At 43.6% G+C, this 18,382-nt stretch overlaps 1 protein-coding gene across 8 annotated transcripts in view; it reads left to right on the forward strand.

The window, feature by feature from the left end:
• Positions 1 to 18,382, forward strand: part of KIT (KIT proto-oncogene, receptor tyrosine kinase) — an 84,532-nt gene that overhangs the window by 16,224 nt on the left and 49,926 nt on the right. Inside the window, exon 1 of one of the 8 annotated variants that reach the window (XM_032274226.1) lies at positions 9,588 to 9,662. The exons of the other annotated variants lie outside the window; for them this stretch is intronic. Coding sequence (XP_032130117.1) covers positions 9,653 to 9,662 — 10 coding nt within the window. The 5' untranslated portion in view covers positions 9,588 to 9,652. Of the gene's footprint in view, positions 1 to 9,587; positions 9,663 to 18,382 lie in introns of those variants that run through there. 8 annotated transcript variants of the gene reach the window in all.

Consider the following 18,382-nt stretch of genomic DNA (forward strand, 5'->3'; position numbering starts at 1 on the left):
CTGCCTCCCCAGTTGAAGCGATCCTCCTGCCTCAGCCTCCTGAATAGCTGGGATTACAGGCATGCACCACCATGCCCAGCTAATTTTTTGTATTTTTAGTAGACATGAGGTTTCACCATGTTGGCCAGGCTGGTCTTAAACTCCTGAACTGAGGCAATTCAGCTGCCTTGACCTCCCAAAGTGCTAGGATTACAGGCATGTGAGCCACCGCGCCCAGCCTCATAGTTGTTTTCATAAAGGAGTAAAAAATATATATATATATGAACTCTACTTTCCTATATCCTAAGACTTCTTTTTTGACCCTACCCACACTGCTCACTTGCCCAGACTTTTTCTTACCTTTGCCCCTATTTCCTCCTCTTAGATCTCATCCCAGCAGCTTCTGCCCATTGTGGGGCTTTGTCTTGGCTTGTTAATTCATAGAAATCAGACCTCTCCCGCCCCAGAACATTCTGGCACATTGGACATACAGGTGGCACAGCCCACTCTGCACTCACTAGTAAAACTGGAACTTTTTTCTGTGTCTACCGTCAGGATGACCCTCTGAGCTTTCCAGGGAGTGCCTGATGGTGGTTCCTGTAGCTGATGGTAGGCTTGTCATGTAGATTTGTGGGATACCTTGTCACCTCGAGTTTTTGTAGATGTTCCCCATGGTTTTTGAGTCTGCTCTCTTAGTCAGTTTTTATGGTTGGGGAAAATCAGTAATTATGCTGCCACCACCATCTTCCCAGAATCTATATTGACATTTTAACATAAAATTTGGCAACCTTTGGGTTGACCAAATCTGCACCAAAGTCCCATCTTGAAATCTCAGCTCGCAGATTGCTTTTTCAAAATAATTTGCTTCCAAAATAAGTTACTTAAAATTTGTAACTATCTGAAAACTGATTACTATGGAAATGAACACTATATGGCCTACCTAACATTAGCTTTCTAAGCTCATTGTTTATGACAAAATATGGTGGCTGAAATCATCCTAGTGCCAGGAAACTCATTGCTGAGCTGTTATTTCTGAGAAAAATTTATAAGAACTGACATGCTTTTGTCATTGTTTGGTGTGAGATTCCTTGAATTTTGAAGGAGAGAGGGCTGTTTAACAGTTTTAAAAGCATGAAGCCATATTTATACTTAATACCATCTAATAAAACAGCATTTCTTAATTAGGTGTATTTTTCTCAGATTTATTTTTCCCACTGAAAAATCTGCATATCTTTAATCATTTCTGGGAAAAATGCTGTTAGGGATTGACGTAATATTTAGATTTCCAAAAATACTAAATTTCCTTCTTCCAACTTGAGTTTTCCTCCAATTGGTCATTGATTTAAATTGCATACTCAAAGGTTGCAATTTTAGAATTGGCCCCTTTACCCCCTGCTTTTGTGGATGGCTAATATCCTAAAGCCATATAAAGAATAAGGAAAGCTTTCTCAATAGACATATTGGAAACTTTTGTTATTTAAACTCTGGAAAATAGAGCAAGATTGTTTTTAGACATTTCCTCTTGTTTTCCACAAACAGAGTGAGAAGAATTCATTTCAAACACAGGGCTGGTCGTTAAGAATTTGTGGCAAAGGGAAACAGGCTTAATGTATTGCTCTAAGTGAATGTCACCCAAGAAAAATTAAGGGAAAAGTGAATACTCATTAAGCAAATTGACCAGCAAGCGTTCTGATGAATGTTGAAACAAATTTGAATAAACTAATTTTGTCCATTAGTGTGCTTTTAAACCAATGTGATTGTTTTGGCCTAATTATTTTCTACTTTGCTTATTCAGATGTAGAATGGCTGCAGAATTAACTATTGCAGCAATTATCTGATTAGCAATTTAGAAAATTGGTGAATGGTATCTGACTACTCACCAAGAAATGTCGGGTATTTCATAGGACTGTGTGGAGGAACCCAGACTGTCCAAGGAGGGTATCTGCCGTTTTTCACTCACTACAAATGGCAGCTCGGAGGCTCTTGCTGGATTAGTATGGGCTGTGGATGTGGGCTCCGGGCCGTCAGATGTAGTGCACCAGATTGAGGTCTGATGTGCTGCAGAAGTTGTATTTGCCACCCGGTATCACTATTCTGGAGTCCCATAGCTGTGACTGGAGAATTCTGCAACATTTCCCACCTCTAAAGCTTGGGGATTCGAGAAATCTGTGCCCGACTGGCTGCCAAAGCTTGTCAGGGGGACCCAGTGCTAGGCCGATTTCTAGGCGTAAAAGCCAGGCAGATTTGCTCACTCAAGAAAATCTGTTTTTGCAGGTTTGCTTTGAGTTCCAGGATACAGATCCTGGTAAAATTGTTTGTAATGCCCTGGGTTTCTTCTGGAAGCCGAGTTCTTAAGTGTGGTCTGGACCAACAGCATCAGGATCATCTGGGACTTGTTAGAAATGCAAACTTTCCACCCCCACCCAAGAGCTGCTGAGTTGGAAACTCTGAGAGTTTCCAACAGGGCCCAACAATCTGTTTTAACAAGCTCTCCAGGTGATTCTGCTACAGGCAAAAGTTTGAGAACCACTGGCCTTGAGTGTAGAAATTACTGGGCTTTGTCCCAGCTGTCAGCCTGTGCTAGTTAAAAAGTTAAAGCCCTCTCGGCTTCTTCAATCCCCTCAATGTCAGAACGGCAGACGAGGATGTAATTCTCAGTTCTCCTGTCAGACTAAGAAAGATAGATACGAGTTTCGCTAAGTACAGACAGGAAAACACACAATTGCAGTACCGTGAGACAGCGTTGCAATAGAGGCTTCGAGAAGCGTGCATGTGTGGATGGAGGAGGCGAAGAGTGGTATTTTTTAAGAGGACAAATACGATTGTGTCCCACCCTGATTAAAACCTTTCAGAGACTGCCCAGTGCTCTGGGAATGTTGCCTGTCCCATAGATTCCTTTCAAGCCTCTGGTATCTCCTTTTGATCTCCATTTTGCACACAGCACCTGCCTCATTCTTGGCTCTAAGTGCACCCTGCACCTCCAAAGGTGTCCAGCTTCTATCCACCCATCTGTGGCCTGTGAAGGAGCTGCCCACTGCCAGGGGCCCCATGGTTCTCCCTGGCCTCCTAGTACATTTCATGGCCCACCTCCCACCTCTCCTTTGCAATCTTAATCTTCTCTGACCTAGGGTAGGTCAGATCGGTTCTCATTGTACAGTGTGCTTGTTTGAACTCATCACATTGTAACTAATTGTATAATTATTGGTTTATTGCTCATGTGGAGCTAAATATAAACTCTATGGGTGGGGGGTGGGGAAGTCTTACCCTCTTGACTGTCCCAAGGGCCCAGCACATAGCAAGCTTTATTTTTGTATGAATGAATGGTGGAGGTCGGGGGGGCAGTTGCCATCTTTGTTCTTAGGACACATGGGCTGGTTAATATATTAAATTTTGATTGAGGTGTCACCTGAGTTTTAGACCCCCCCATCCCTCCCACTCCCATCCCCACCCTCTCTTGGGAGCATTTGCCATCACCATCTCATTCTACCATGGGAAAGGCAGGTCCCTGGCACGGTGGCAGTGGAATTTCATAGCTTGGTTCTAACTTGGGGTCTGCCCTGTGGGACACTAGAGAGAAGTTCTTGAGTATCATTATTTCAGGGATATAGGGAAGGAAGAACTCTTTTGCTTTTGCAGACATTCATAATACATGGGTCAGAAGCCAGTGGCCTGAAGAGTAAAAGTGGCTCCTGGGAGGGTTTCAGGGAAAGTAACTGTTGCCTCCTCTTTCCTCGGGGCGCTCACAGAAATTGATGTCAGGTGGAAGTTGTGTTTCTTCCCACTCACTTCCAAATCTATTTAATAGAAGATATGCACTCTTTTGCCTATTTAAGTCAATTTACTTTGGCCTGGTGAAAGCCAGTGTTTTTTATGCCTGTTCTAGAAGGTGAAGGCATGGAAGTTGCCCTTCAGAAGCAACAGCTGTGCAACATTGGGACATTTGTCTAAAATAAGAAACTCAGCCTTGCTGATTTAATAGAAGGCTTGACAGTAGCTTATACGAATACAGATATTGAGAATGAGGGCTCATTTTTTGTGAAAGATTGAGGTTTCAAGACCTAGAGGGTAAAGAGGCTGATGTACTTATGGGAATCTTGCTTTTGATGGAGGAACTGGTAATCTGTTGACTATTTGCACGTTGATTGATTGTTCGGTGGTTTTTGTTTTTGCATTTGAGACTCAACATACTCTCTCATACCTATTGTAAACGTCTGCTAGATGAAGTGAATGTAATAAAACACAGTAAATTTGGGAACAAAAGTTATAAACACAATTCCTCCCTCACTGTCAGAGTACTGTAGCTGCCATCTGCCAGGAGTGTTGATAGCAGGAAGAACTATAATTTTGTGCTATGATAACCTGTGCTATTTTCTTTATCTTCATCAGGTGCAGTTTTTCCTCATAGCTCCAATGCATTCCATGATCCCCTTCCTTCCCCTCCTGGACCCCTGTGAGGCTGTCTCCCTGCTCCTTCACATTGCCTTACCCCCTTCTCTTCTCGCTTTCAAGTGCAGTAATTACAGCAGTATAACAACAGGACCATTTTATTTGAGCATAAAGCATTTAAAGGATTTGGAGGTGATGTGAAGATTCTGACCTATTTTGCCCCCTATAGATGTCAAAACTGAGGTTTGAAGAGGTCAAATGAGTTTTCCCAAAGTCTCACAATTGCTTGGATTGGAATCCATGCATATCTGAATCCAAAACCCACACCTAATTTCATATTATTCCTGTTTTCACCTGCTCACCCAAGCTCAGAGAAGCACCATCATTTCCAGTGTCTGATCCTCCTTCTAGATTTTCCAGTATTGCTGAATAAAGTTACAAAGCTGGACCCACTTTTTTTTTTTAAAGCTCCTTTTTTGGAAATAATTTCAAACTTACAGGAAAATTGCAAGATTAGTACAGAGAACTCCAGTATGCCAGTTGTTAACATTTTGACACATTTACTTTGTCTGTTTTATATATGTATTATTTTTTTTCGAACCATTTTGAGAGTAAGTTGCTAACATAACCCCCTCCCCACCTTTGCTGTGCCCCCTTTGAAGACCACTGAAGGAGACAGCCTTCTATTCTGTGAGAACACCGAGGCCCCCCAGGGTGAGTTCCTCTACGTGGACCCAAGTGCAGCCTTTACCCTGTCCCTCTAGAGCTGAGGATCCTGCTCCAAGGAGTGACACTGTGAGCTGCTTGCTTGTGAGCCCTTTAAATTAAACTCATATTCTAAAACACATTCACTGCCTTCCTGGAAATTGGCTTTCTTGAGCACGTACAAAACAGATCCTTCTCTATGGCAAGGTAACACAATGGCAAGTGAAAAGGGGCTCCCTGAATGTTTCTACCGATTCCAGAAAGAGAGGAGAAGAGGGGATTTGCCTCTAGTTGTTACCCAGAGATGCAGGTAAACTATTTTGCCTCTGCTAATTCAAGTCTGTCTGCAGAACAGTTATCAAGGCCAGTGACCTTTTTTCTAGCCTCAGATAAAACTTTTTTTTCTTATTAATACTTTTGTTTTTACTTCCTTTGGTATAAACCATGCCTGTGGCTATACAATGACATTTTCGAAAGTGGAAATAAAAGGAAAAATGTCCTGCCTGCTCAGTGTGTGGGATGGATGGGAAGGTGCATTTTTCCTATCTGACAGGCTCATGAAAAGCAGGATTTCAGAGTCTATTCACTAGCAAAGTGGACTGCTTTACCCAGTATGATGAAAATTAGCTTAAATACCTAAATCAAGTATAATTTCTAGCATTTTTAAGAGCTAGAAAATCGTGCATTTCTAAAATGTAGATCATAATCGAAGACAGGTTTTAAAAATGCGTTAGGGAAATAATACAAATATCAAGACATGGATAAACAAAAATGTATACACAATGGAATATTATTCAGCTTTAAAAGGGAAGTCAATTTTTATAAATGACACAACAAAGATGAACTTGGAAGATGTTATATTGAGTTAAATAAGCAAGAGACAAAAGCACAAATACTATATGATTCCACTTATATGAGGTACCTAGAGTAATGAAATTCACCAAGACAGAAAGTAGAATCATGGTGATCAGGGGTGAGGGGAGGAGAGAATGGTGAGTCATTATGCAGTGAGTATGATGTTTCTGTTTGGGATGACTGAAAAAGTTCTGGAAATGGATAATGGTGATGGCAGTACAACAACATGAATGTACTTAATGCCACTGAACTGTATACTTGCAAGGTTAAAATGGTAAATTTTATGTATATTTTACCATAGTAAATGATAAATTTTATGTATATTTCATGTATATTTTATCGTAGTAAAAAATTTCTTAAATGCCCCAGTTGCCAGATACATGTGTATATATACACATGCACACAGATATGCATATGTGTGTGTATAAATGTTAATCAGTCTCTCACTTATCTGTGTTTCATTTGATACCATTCAAATTAGATGCCATACATTACAAATAGAGTTTAGGGTGTCACACTTTTTTTTTTTTTTTTTTTTTAATGTCTTGAAGTTTTGTATTCCTCACAACTCCATTTCCCCTCCTGAGCCTGCAGGGAATTGACATTTTGCAGAAGTTTGAGTGTCCTGATAGGAGGAAATTTGGTGATTAGTGAGTATTGGAGTGCCTAGCTCACACTCCCCCAGATCCTGCCACACATGTCCAGGACAATGCTAACATTAAGGCAGTTTTGCTTGACGGGTCCTCCTGCAGGATCTTCCTGCGAGGATCAGGCTACGCCCATCTGTTTGTGGAGCGGAGCATGCAGCCAGGAGGATGTGCTGGGAGGCGAGAACTGCACCAGGGCTCCCTTTGGTATATCCTAGGTCTGGGGGTGTTAAACCTTTGACTAGTGTGGCTGACCTCTGCTGTGCTCTTTTGACCTGTTTCTTTTTACTTTGTTCTTAATTGTTCTTTAAGTGAAGAAAGCAAATGTTCAAAGAAAGGACGAGCTCCCTACCCCCACCCCAAACTTCACAGATGGTGAGGCCCTTGTTCTGGTGTTTATTGGATTCCACCCCTCAGTGCTTTTCTGGTTCACATTTCAATATGTGCTTTCCAGAAATCAAAACATGGAAATCTACATATTTACAGGGGGAACGGTGCTGGGCTGTTGGGAAAAACCCACTGAAAATAAGAAAATTCCTCCTTTCTGCTCAGGGATGGATCCCAGTATATTTTGCTTGTCACATCCAGACCTTATCCAGCTCCCCAAAGTCTGACTTCATAATGGCAAAGAAAGGTTTCCTCTTAGTCCGTCTCTGTCTGAGGTCAAAAGGGGAGGTCTTTCCTCAAGCATTAGGTTGTATTTTTGTTAGGATGAGTGAGAAAAGAATATGTCAAGTAGTCCTATGAAAGTCTTTGCTGCTGGTAATGTGTGTGTATCTAGGAGAAGTTTGACCAAATAATTAGCTGAGAAAGGTCCGTCTTTGAGTGTCGAATGATACTTGCATCTTCACAGTTGTTTATGATGTCAGAGCCGTGCCTCAAGTTCCATGTTTAGATCCTTATTCTAACTCTGGTCCAAAGAGTAGTATAAAAACAACGTAGACAGGGTGTGGTGGCTCATGCCTGTAATCCTGTCACTTTGAGAGGCCGAGGTGGGTGGATCACCTGATGCCAGGAGCTCGAGACCATCCTGGCCAACATGGTGAAACCCCAGCTCTACTAAAAATACAAAAACTAACCGGGCATGGTGGCAGGTGCCTGTAATCCCAGCTACTCAGGAGGGTGAGGCAGGAGAATTGCTTGAACCCAGGGGGCAGAGGTTGTAGTGAGTGGAGATCGTACCACTTCACTCTAGCCTGGGAGACAGAGCAAGACTCCATCTCAACAACAACAAAGTAGATGTTTAGTTATATATTTATAAGAAAATCACTGCTATTCAGTCTTGCCACAAACATTTGAGTGCTTTCTATGTCTAAGCACTGAATTTTCTTTTCTTTCTTTTTCTTTTGAAACTGGACCTCACTTTGTCACCCATGCTGGAGTGCAGTGGCATGATCATAGCTCCCTGCACCCTCAACTTCCTGGGCTCAAGCAATCGTCCTGCCTCAGCCTCCCAAGGAGTTGGGAGTACAGGCATATGCCACCATGCTGAACTAATTTTTGCATTTTTTTTGTAGAGATGATGTTTAGCCACATTTCACTAGCTGGTCTTATGCTCTTGGGTAAGCAGTCCTCCTGCCTACAGGCATGGGCCACGGTGCCTGGCCCAAGTACTGAATTTTTATTAATAGGTATCTTTATCTTCCTTTTTCTATTTTATTATTTTTTGAGACGGAGTCTTCCTCCGTTGCCCAGGCTGGAGTGAAGTGGCATGATCTTGGCTCACTGCATCCTCCACCTCCCAGATTCAAGTGATTCTCCTCCCTCAGCCTCCCAAACTGGGATTATAGGCAGGGCCACCACACCCAGCTAATTTTTTTTTTTTTTTTTTTTTGTATTTTTAGTAGAGACAGGCTTTTACCATGTTGGCCAAGACTAGTCTTGAACTCCTGACCTCAAGTGATCCACCTGCCTCAGCCTCCCAAAGTGCTAGGATTACAGGCGTGAGCCACTTCACCTGGCTGAGATTTCTTTATCCTGACTTTTTTTTTTAAAGGCAGAGTTTGGCCTCATTGCCCAGGCTGGAGTGCAGTGGCAAGATCTTGGCTCACTGCAGCCTCTGGCTTCCTGGTCCAAATGATTCTTGTGGCTCAGCCTCCTGAGTAGCTAAGATTACAGGCATTGACACCACACCTGGCTAATTTTTGTATTTTTAGTAGAGATGGGGTTTCACCATATTGGCCAGGCTGGTCTCAAACTCCTGGCCTCAAGTGATCCACCTGTCTCGGCCTCCCAAAGTGCTGGAATTACAGGTGTGAGCCATTGCGCCTGGCCTATCTTAGCCTTCTGATGGGCCTACGTGTTTAATTCCAAACATACAATGTGTAATGATGAAATCAGGATAATTGAGGTTATCCCAACACCTCAGCATTTATCATTTCCTCTAAGCATTTAGTTACAGATCTTAGTATTGTTAGTGGCTTTAGACTACCTCTTTAATTTTTCAGATGAGAAAAATGAGGCCTGGAGACCCTAAGTAACTTGCCTGATGATTTTAGAATCCAGAACTTATGTGTCTCTGCCAGTACGTTTTCCCCCTTCACATCCTTTACTAATCTAATTGCTTAAGAGCAAAAGTATGCAGTTATGCCTGGGCACGGTGGCTCACGCCTGGAATCCCAGCACTTAGAGGCAGAGGCAGGAGAATAGCCTGAGCCCGGGAGTTGGAGATCTGCCTGGACCACATAGCGAGACCTCATTCTCCGCAGAAAGGGAAGGCAAAGACAAAACCCCTCCAAACCCAAGTCTAATACCCACAAAAGTATGCAGTTATACATTTCATCTAAAATATACAAATATTAAATGTTTAGCAGACACCAAACATTTAATAATTTCATTTGTCATCTCCAGACTGAGAAAAGCTTCCTATCTCTAGAAGGCACTCATTGGAAGCTTGAGTCGCTGCTGGGTCCTCTTAGTTTCCTTAGAAGCAGGCAGAACATTTAACATGTTCTCTCTCTCTCTCTCTCTCTCTCTCTCTCTCTCTCTCTCTGAGTGCTGTTCAAAAAGCAGAAGCAGCCTGAGGGCGTCTTGTTTTGCCACCAGATGGCACGCTTGCAAATTGGGAACCGGTGGAAGGAATGAGTCAAGGTGAGGGCGCCACTAAAAGGCGTCTCCCAGCTGGGCAACGTCAAGGAATCTGCTTGGGGAGATGCTTCATATTACAGAATGAAGTCTGTCTGATTTGCCCAGAGATCACAAAAATAACAGACGGAAAAGCAGAGCATGCAAATGCTACAGGAAAGGTGGGATTGGCACATGATACATTGGTACTATGTCCGTGTGGTTTAAAACAGAAAATTGAGGGGTGACTTGGCCCTGAGGAGGAAACTACTCTCAGTCGCAGAGGCAGGAAGGGCCCAAACCACAGGTGAATCCACCCAGGCTGAACCACCCACACGGAGGTGTGCGGGTGGAAAGTGGGTGGAGTGGGGTGGTGCAGCCTGACTCTGCCTCCGCCGCAAAGGATGTACCTTTGCATGCAGTGTGACATCCTTCTCTAGCTTTGGGGAGCCTGGGAACCACTTGTCCTCATATGTCCTTGGAAACGTGGGACCCACATGTATCATGGGCTTCTTTGTACTACTGAGAGTCTGCTGAAGAGTAGACCCAAAAAAGGGGGGGACTTGCGCCCAAAATAGGCTTCTGCACCTTATGGACACGTGCGTCAGCCCCTGAGGCTAGCTGCAGCCGTCTGGAATCCCACACAGGTCAGCTTGGGAGCCCTTCTGGTCACTCCTCTGGCTGTCCTGTCCTCAGTTTCTTCTTTATTGCCATCTTCCTCTGTGAATGTTCATCTCCCCAACTCTTCATTCTGAGTCCTCTGGGAGCACCCTGTGCCTTCATGCCACCATCAGGCACTGTCCCCCACACTCACTCCGAGGGTCCTCCCTCCACCTGCTCCCCGAAACCAGCCAGCTCCTGCCATTGCTGCTCCCCCAACAGCACAACAAAGCTCCCTTCTTCCGTGGGCAGGCCTGCTTCTGCAGTGCCAACTGCCAGGCCCGCTTCTGCAGTGCCAACTGCCAGGCCCCACATCTAGAGATCCTGGCTTGACTACTGTGGGCAAAGCCCTGGTGATTCTGACGTGCAGCTGGGGTTGCTAATGAGTGTATGAGTTCTGTGATTGTCTCCTCCCTGCTCTCAGTGGCCACTCCTGTGCCCTGGAGACTTGGGGGCAGGTTCCCCATCCTTCTCTGCTCCCCCACCTGCAGCCTTGTCCTCACAGATTCTAGCGTCCGTCTATTTCGCCATTAAAAGTAATGGCAAAAACTGCAGTTACTTTTGCATCAGCCTAATAGAAGGCGCTATGCACTGTCTGATCTGGAATTTCCTGGTTCTCCTTTAACAATGGAGTCATTGTCATCTCTACCCTACTTCAGCCACCCTGGGCCTTGTCATCTCCCTCTGGCCCCTCTGTTCTTTGTAGTCTCCACTCCCTCCCTGGGGGATTTCATGGACACCACTCATTACCCTCTGTGTGCCAGCAAGACTCCAGAGTATATTTGTGGCCTTGACCTATCCCCACCTCCTACCTCCAGTTTCCAGAACTTTCTTGCTTCTGCCTGCTAGGCCAAATGCCTTGAAATCTGTTTTACGCCTTCAGTCTCTTGGCACCCCATCTTCCCATCATGTAAGACAAAACCAGAGATGTTTTTCTCCTTCTTGCTTCTTCACTGCCCAGGGCCAGTCCACCCCAGGTCCCTGGCTCACCTAGCATATAGCCACCTCTCCCCTTCATCCCATTGCCTCTGGCTGATTCCCTCATCAGCTCTTGTCTAGGTCACTGACTGGCTGTCTCCTGGCTGACCTCGTCTCCTGTTCTGTTCCCCTAGCCCTATCCTTCGCTGCTCCCATAGTAGTCCTCCCAAAAATACACCTCCAGCTCACCCTCTTACCATGAGGAGGAGGCCTCCGGGGGTCCTGCCCTCCTTACCGCTCTGGCCTCACACCTGCAGCAATTCTGAATGATTTTGTGACTCCTAGGGCACTGACTCCACTAGTCCTGTAATATTTGGTCTTGAATGTCTCTCTCCTCCCCCCACCCAACTGACAGAACTTTCTCCTCTTCTACCCCTCAGCCTGGCCACACATATTACTTGTTTGAGCCCTAGGAATCTTTTTCTGAATCCTCTCCACTTGCCCACTGCCTTAGTTTCCCAGCACAGTTCTCCATAATACTCTGCCCTGTATTTTAGCTTGTACCTGCTTCATTGTATGGTAATTATCTGTGTGAGTCTCTTCCCCACCAGGCTGTGAGCCCATTCTTTGTACTCCCAGGCCAAAAAGATAGGAGCTCAATTCCCATTTCATCCATGAGGACACGTTGGCACAAGTGCTTGCTTTGTTACTGATCCAGCCTTGTTTGCCGTTAATTACCGACACTCTACCATTAGCTTTATTTCTCTGTCCTGTGATTCCCCTGTGTCAATTTTCATCATCTATAGACCAACCTTGAAGTATACTTAAGGAGCTGCTAAAAAAAAAAAAAAAAAAAAAAAAAAAGAACACGCTGTAAGGAAGTCTGTTATCTTGTGATATTTAAATGGTATAGTGCTATTGCTTGAAACCGTCAACTGTCCAAATGTTGAAACTGATTCTGTAAAATCACTAAATATCCTGTACGTAATGTAGTCCTGAGACCTGGCATGCAGATAGAAAATTTCTTGAATTTTTAAAAGCTAAACAGAAACTTGCTTTTAAAGGAATTGGTTTCCCAAGGCTGGACTTGGGAGTATTACAGTGAAAGGCAGGGAGGAAACAATGTCAAACAGTTACCTGTTATTCACCTCATGCCTAAGCCTGAGTAGGTTTTTTGTTTTTCTGGAAATGGGGTCTTACTCTGCTGCTCAGACTGGAGTGCAGTGGCCTGATCTCAGCTTGCAGCCTCAACTTCTTGGGCTCAGGTGATCCTCCCACCCCAGCCTCCTGAGTACCTGGGACTACAGGAGTGTGCCACCACGCCTGGCTAATTTTTGTATTTTTTGTAGAGATGGGTTCTCACCATGTTGCCCAGGCTGGTCTCAAACTCCTGGACTCAAGTGATCTGCCTGCCTCGGCCTCCCAAAGTGCTGGGAGTACAGGTGTCAGCCACCATGCCTGGCCCCGAGCAGAATTTAATTATGGATTCTGCCTAAATAAGTGCTTTAATCTCTGGATTACTGTCTTAAAGATACATCTCAACTTTCTCTTACCCAGAAAAATCTTTGGAAATAGAAAGTGTGACCCATCCAGGTATGTTCTCAGACTTTTCCATAGTCTTTTCCATAACTTTCTAGTTATAGTCTTTCCGATAACTTTTCTACTTGTAAAGACTGGAGTGGACATTTGGGAATATATAGTTGTAAAGTAGTTCAGTTTCTTCGAAAACTCATGTGTTTCCCCCTGAAAAATAAATGCATTTGAATTTACCTTCTGTATTACAGTATGTAAAACAATGTGAAATGTTGTTTAAAATTATTTACCACTGAGTAAAATTGACCTTCAAGAAGACTCATAATCAACTTTGGGAGGCCGAGGGCAGGGGTGGATAACCTGAGGTCAGGAGTTCGAGACCAGCCTGGCCAACATGGTGAAACCATGTATCTACTAAAAATGCAAAAGTTAGCCAGGTGTGGTGGCACACCCCTGTAATCCCGGCTACTCAGGAGGCTGAGGTGGGAGAATTGCTTGAACCCAGGAGGTGGAGGCTGCAGTGAGCTGAGATCGCGACACTGCATTCCAGCCTGGATGACGACAAGGAGACCCTGTCTCAAAAAAAAAAAAGACTCATAAACATCCTAGATGAAAGAGCGTTGCCCTGCAGGGTGATGCCACAAATTATCCTTTCCCTTCCTGCCCCTTTACATTTTCTGTACTGTAGACATTCCTTCGCTCTGCACTTCTGGAACCACCTATGGTGTTCCTGGCACTGGACAGAGACCTTACTTTGGATTCTGAGAGCTCACAGTTTGGTTGGGTTGGGGTCCCCATAGGACTAGCTTTTCCTGAAGCACTGCACCCTTCATGCTTAGGTAACTTTGTCTTTGCCTTCCCTTTCCTTGAATATACATAGAAACACATACACATGCAAACACATAAACAAAGTCTTCCTGGCTCAGCTCTTCCCCGGAGCCTTTTGTGGTCCTTCCAGGTAGCACAGGCCTGTGGCGTGTGTGCCACCTCTTGATACGATGGTGCAGCAGGCTCCCACAGTAGAGCAGGGACAGTTCTGAGATTCTCTGTCTCATGGCTTCCTTCAGTTCGTGTGGGTGATCCAGAGTTGATTTCGTCTCCTCACTGCTGGGTGAGAGCGTTTTGAGGACTCGTGGTTTTCACTGAGCTCATACTCCCCCTCCCCCATCTCCACACCATTTCCAGTATCATCTCTTTGTTTAAAAGCCTCATGGGTGTTGTGGGTGATTACTGGGATCCTTCCATCTTGGTTTTCATTCAGTGTATTCCCATGGGGATATGAAAGTATGTCAGAAACAGTATGATATACAAATCATTAGCTTTTTTATTACGAATTGTGGTTAAACACTGTGTGAACCGGAGAGTAGCTGAACTGCAATGCACAGGCTCTGCCCTAGTCACGGTTCTTCCTGCTCTGCTTCCCCAAAGCTAGAATAGGCCTCTCATGTGGGGGCTTTTCTTCCTCATCATTATTTGGTCTGGTTCCTTATATTTGTGTCCAAAGCAGGTTTAAAAAGGACTTCCTTACTTTTACCCCCACCTATCAGTCCAGTTGTTGCAGCTTTAGCCTTTTGCGAAGGATAGACAGATGTTGCAGTCATGGTTGACCTGGGCTGGCCACTGCTGAAGGTGCCTTGGAGCACCCTTGGGCTCAGTCAATAGGTTGCTCCTACTTCGACAGGTCACTGCACCCAGAACTGATGTCTCAAGTAGTCTGTGAATTGACGTGTTAAAAAAAACTACAGATATGCCTTGCATATTTCATTTTCACTTAAAAAATGGAAGATGGACAGTTGCCTACAGGGGGCCAAAGCTGCCTCTTTGAGTTTTGGTTGAGCAACGGTTTTGTCAGGAAAGTTCTGAGCTCTGATAATCCTTTCCACACACCATACCTGCAGTGCAGGGTCCGCCATTCCTTTTATCTGTGTCCTTAAATGGAGCACTTGTGAAACAACCCAAATGCAGAATCCCCCACTAAGTTTTTGTAAGTTGGAGGCCCTCCCCCGATCTGCTAATGTCTGTCCACATTTAATTCAGTGGTAGGCTTTGTTTAGTTGAGTGACCCATATATAGTCTTTTTAGTTATGGAAGAGTCAGCAGCTTTCTCCCCCATATGCACACACTCATTTTCCACCAGTTTCCATAATGTGTATTTCATACATATTATTTATACGTAATAAAATATCAAATACAACTCCCATAAGCAGGTTTGGGGATAGAACCAGATGACTCGTGGTGTGAGCAGAAGAGCAAAGATGCACTAGAGAAGAACTTAACGGTCTTGAACTTTAAAAATGTCTTGGGCAGGGTCAATGTGGTTTAAAATAAGAACTTCTAGGTCTTTCCGCTCAGAGTTAAAAGACCTTCCCCTGCCAATGCTTATTTAGTATGCATGCAACTGTATAGAACAACTAAATAAAAATAGTGAAGCAATTAATTTTTTTGAATGATACGATTTAAAACAACATTGAGGCGTTGTCATAGAGGCCAGTGTGATCACATAAAAAAGCATCAGGATAGCTGAGGAAGGTTTTAGGTTTAGCCAGGCCTTAAAGAATTGTTGAGTTTTTAAAAAATTAATTGTGCTAGAATACATGTAACTTAGGATGTACTATTTTTAAGTGTCCCAATTCTGTGTGGCACCAAGTATCTTCACAGTGTTGTGTAACCATCACCACTAACCATTTCCAGAAATTCTTCATCATCCCAAACAGAAATTCCACTTATTAAATAATAACTGTCCATCCCTCTCTGCCCTGCCTCCCCACACCTTGGTGACCTTTTCTCTTTCTGTCTCTATGAATTAGCCTATCCTTGGTATGTCATATAACTGGTATGCTACAATATGCCTTTGTGTCTGGCTCATTTGGCCTGTTTGCAAGGTTCATCCATGTGTGGTATGTATTAAGAATGTTATTCCTTTTTTTTAGCCAAGAAATATTCCATTATATGTATATACCACATTTTATCCATTCATAAGTTGTTGGATGACACTTGGGTTGTTTCCACCTTTTGGCCATGGTGAATAATACTGCTGTGAATACTGGTGTACAAGTATGGGTTTGAGTTTCTGCTTTCAGTTACTTTGGTTGAATTTTATACTACTAGTGATGGGGGACATACAGCAAGTATCTGATGAGGGAGGTTATAAGCACAGGGTATGTTGGCATTTCTTTTATTTTGAACTATTCCTAAAGTCTTGCATTGTTGACTGTTCCTGAGAGTCCCCTTCTTCCTTTATGGTCTTTGAAAGCAAAGGCCATTTTCTGGGTTCAGGACTTACCTGAACCGGGGGTAAGTATTTACTGAATAGTTTCTGGAGCTCCTAGCTTAGAGCCATTATTCCTTATAGTACTGGTTGGTCTCCAGAGTGCTGGGTTTTGCCATCTATCCTTTTTTTTGGTTCATTAATTAACATGTGTTCAGGGAACAGAAAACAACTCTTAAGATTAGCCTTAGCCAAACGTAATTAGGGAAGTACATTTGCTAATGCAAAAAGTCCTGATGTAGATAAAACACAATTTGACAAACATTTGTTGAGAACTTGCTGTCTACCACACAGATTTCAAAATTTGGAATTTCAGAGCAATTTCAAAGCTAAGTTGGAGTACCTTTTCGAAAGGCATTCTTTTAATATGAATCTCTATACAAATTGTGAGACTGTTATAACAATATTAAAGACAGTTTAAAAAAGAGAATAAACATATTACAGTCCCACCCTAATAAAGGCCCTATTTTCATTTTATAATGTGAGTTTATAAACCATTTATTTTGAAAATAAAACCCTGAATACTTCTGGTGGCGATTATTGTAATTATTTTTTAAAACTCTAGAAGTGAAGCATGAACTCAGGATATTGAATTTAGAGGCCCCATATTTGAAGGTATGCATGGCATGGCTGTTTGACTTAATGAAGCCAAGCGTTTCTTGGTGGAGCAGCAGAATTGACATGGGTCATCTTTTGGGTGTAGATCTGTAGACTGTTGACATCTGTTTAGGGACTGGGTGTTTAGGAGCCTGTCTTCTCTTTTAATCTTTCATATGTTCAGGATTGAAGAGAATGTTTTTATTACAATGCTAGAGGGAAAAGTACAATTTAGGATCCTCATCTGCAGGCTCTAAGACCTTGGAGTGGGTGTAGGAGGTAAGATATGGACACAGTTGAACATCAGTACAAGGCAAATGAGTGATGGGCTGCCTGTGTTGGTGGGATTTAGTGAGGACAGGTTATCGCAACCTGTCATGGCTAGGGAACAGCATCCATGAAGAGGCTGTCCTCAGCAGAGCGTTGCACATGACAGGACGTGTCCGAGGGACTCGGGCAGAAAGGATGATGGGCATGGCAACGGATGAAGAACGTTCTCAGGATCCAGTCTAAGGAGAAGCAGGTTGGGTCTGGGGGAAAGCAGCTAGAAGTTAACCCGTGACAATTCCTTTAAAGTTGTAAGAACTGTTACTGTTAGCTGCTGCTGCTTGTGTTGTGGTTTTCAGGCTGGGGATGGAGTTGTTCAAAGAATATTGGTTTAAGCTGATGGACCTCAGAGTTTTGAGGGAAGATGAGTTGGGGTGGGGTGGGTGGAGGCTGGGAGGGAGTCTTTTAGGAGAGGATGTTAGCTCTGTGAAGTAGTTGGCTGGTCTGGGATGGGACAGCAGGAATGGAAGGGATACCGGTGTGTGGAGGAGGCTCTGAGGGAAAGATTGCTGGGATGTGCTGCCCGAGAGGTGGAAGGAAGTCAGGTAGGAAGTCGTTTGGGAGATGATGGGAACTCTTCCCATGCATAGGAAGTGGATGAGTCCGCACTGATTTGGAGGGCCAGTAAGAAGTTCCATTTCTGGAATAAGTGTGTCTAACATTTATTGTGTATTTTCCATGTACCCAAGCGTCGTTCTAAGAGCTTTACGTAACAGCCTTATAAAAATAAGTGCAGTTACTATCCCCACTTTACAGATGAGAAACTGAGGGCAGATTTGAGTAGGAACTTGCCCCAGGGTTGTGCACGTAGTGGCAGAGCCAAGATCTCGACAGCCTCACTCAGGAGCCAAGCTCTCACTTGGTATGCGAAAAGGCTTTCCTGCTTTTCTGTGATGGCGTGTATTAAGAACTGTCCAGTCCTGTTTTAATCTCCTTGCTTGTGTTACTTCACTTGATTCTCAGAAGAACTCCATGAGGTGAGGGTATTTTTATCCTCATTTTTCAGGTGTGGAAATTTGGGCACAGAGTTAGAGTGATTTGCCTATGTCACACAGCTTGACTTACCTGCATCGGCCTGGTGTGTCTCAGGAAGTCAAGGATGTTTGTTTGACTGGATTGTAATTATCTATATTCATCAGATCAACCCATGAGAAAATGGAATTAATTGAAATAGATTGCCATTTAAATTCTTTAAGAGTTATTGGGTCAAATCTGTTATCAATATCATGCACATTCATTGGGAACTGTTGCTTTTTTAAAAAGGATAGATAATAGAAATAACAGCATCTTCATTTATTCCTGCCTCTGTTTTTACTATTTAGTGCTCTGTACAACTCTGAAAATAATCCTGGCCACTGCATGTCCATAGAATTGCTGCCACATTTAGATGCTGCACCTAGTGGACTCAGAGTCTCACTCTATATCTTTTCTCACATTGTTGGCA

The sequence above is a fragment of the Sapajus apella genome, unplaced genomic scaffold (assembly GCF_009761245.1).
Source record: "Sapajus apella isolate SASKATOON/1434 unplaced genomic scaffold, GSC_monkey_1.0 scaffold5, whole genome shotgun sequence".
NCBI lineage: Eukaryota > Metazoa > Chordata > Mammalia > Primates > Cebidae > Sapajus > Sapajus apella.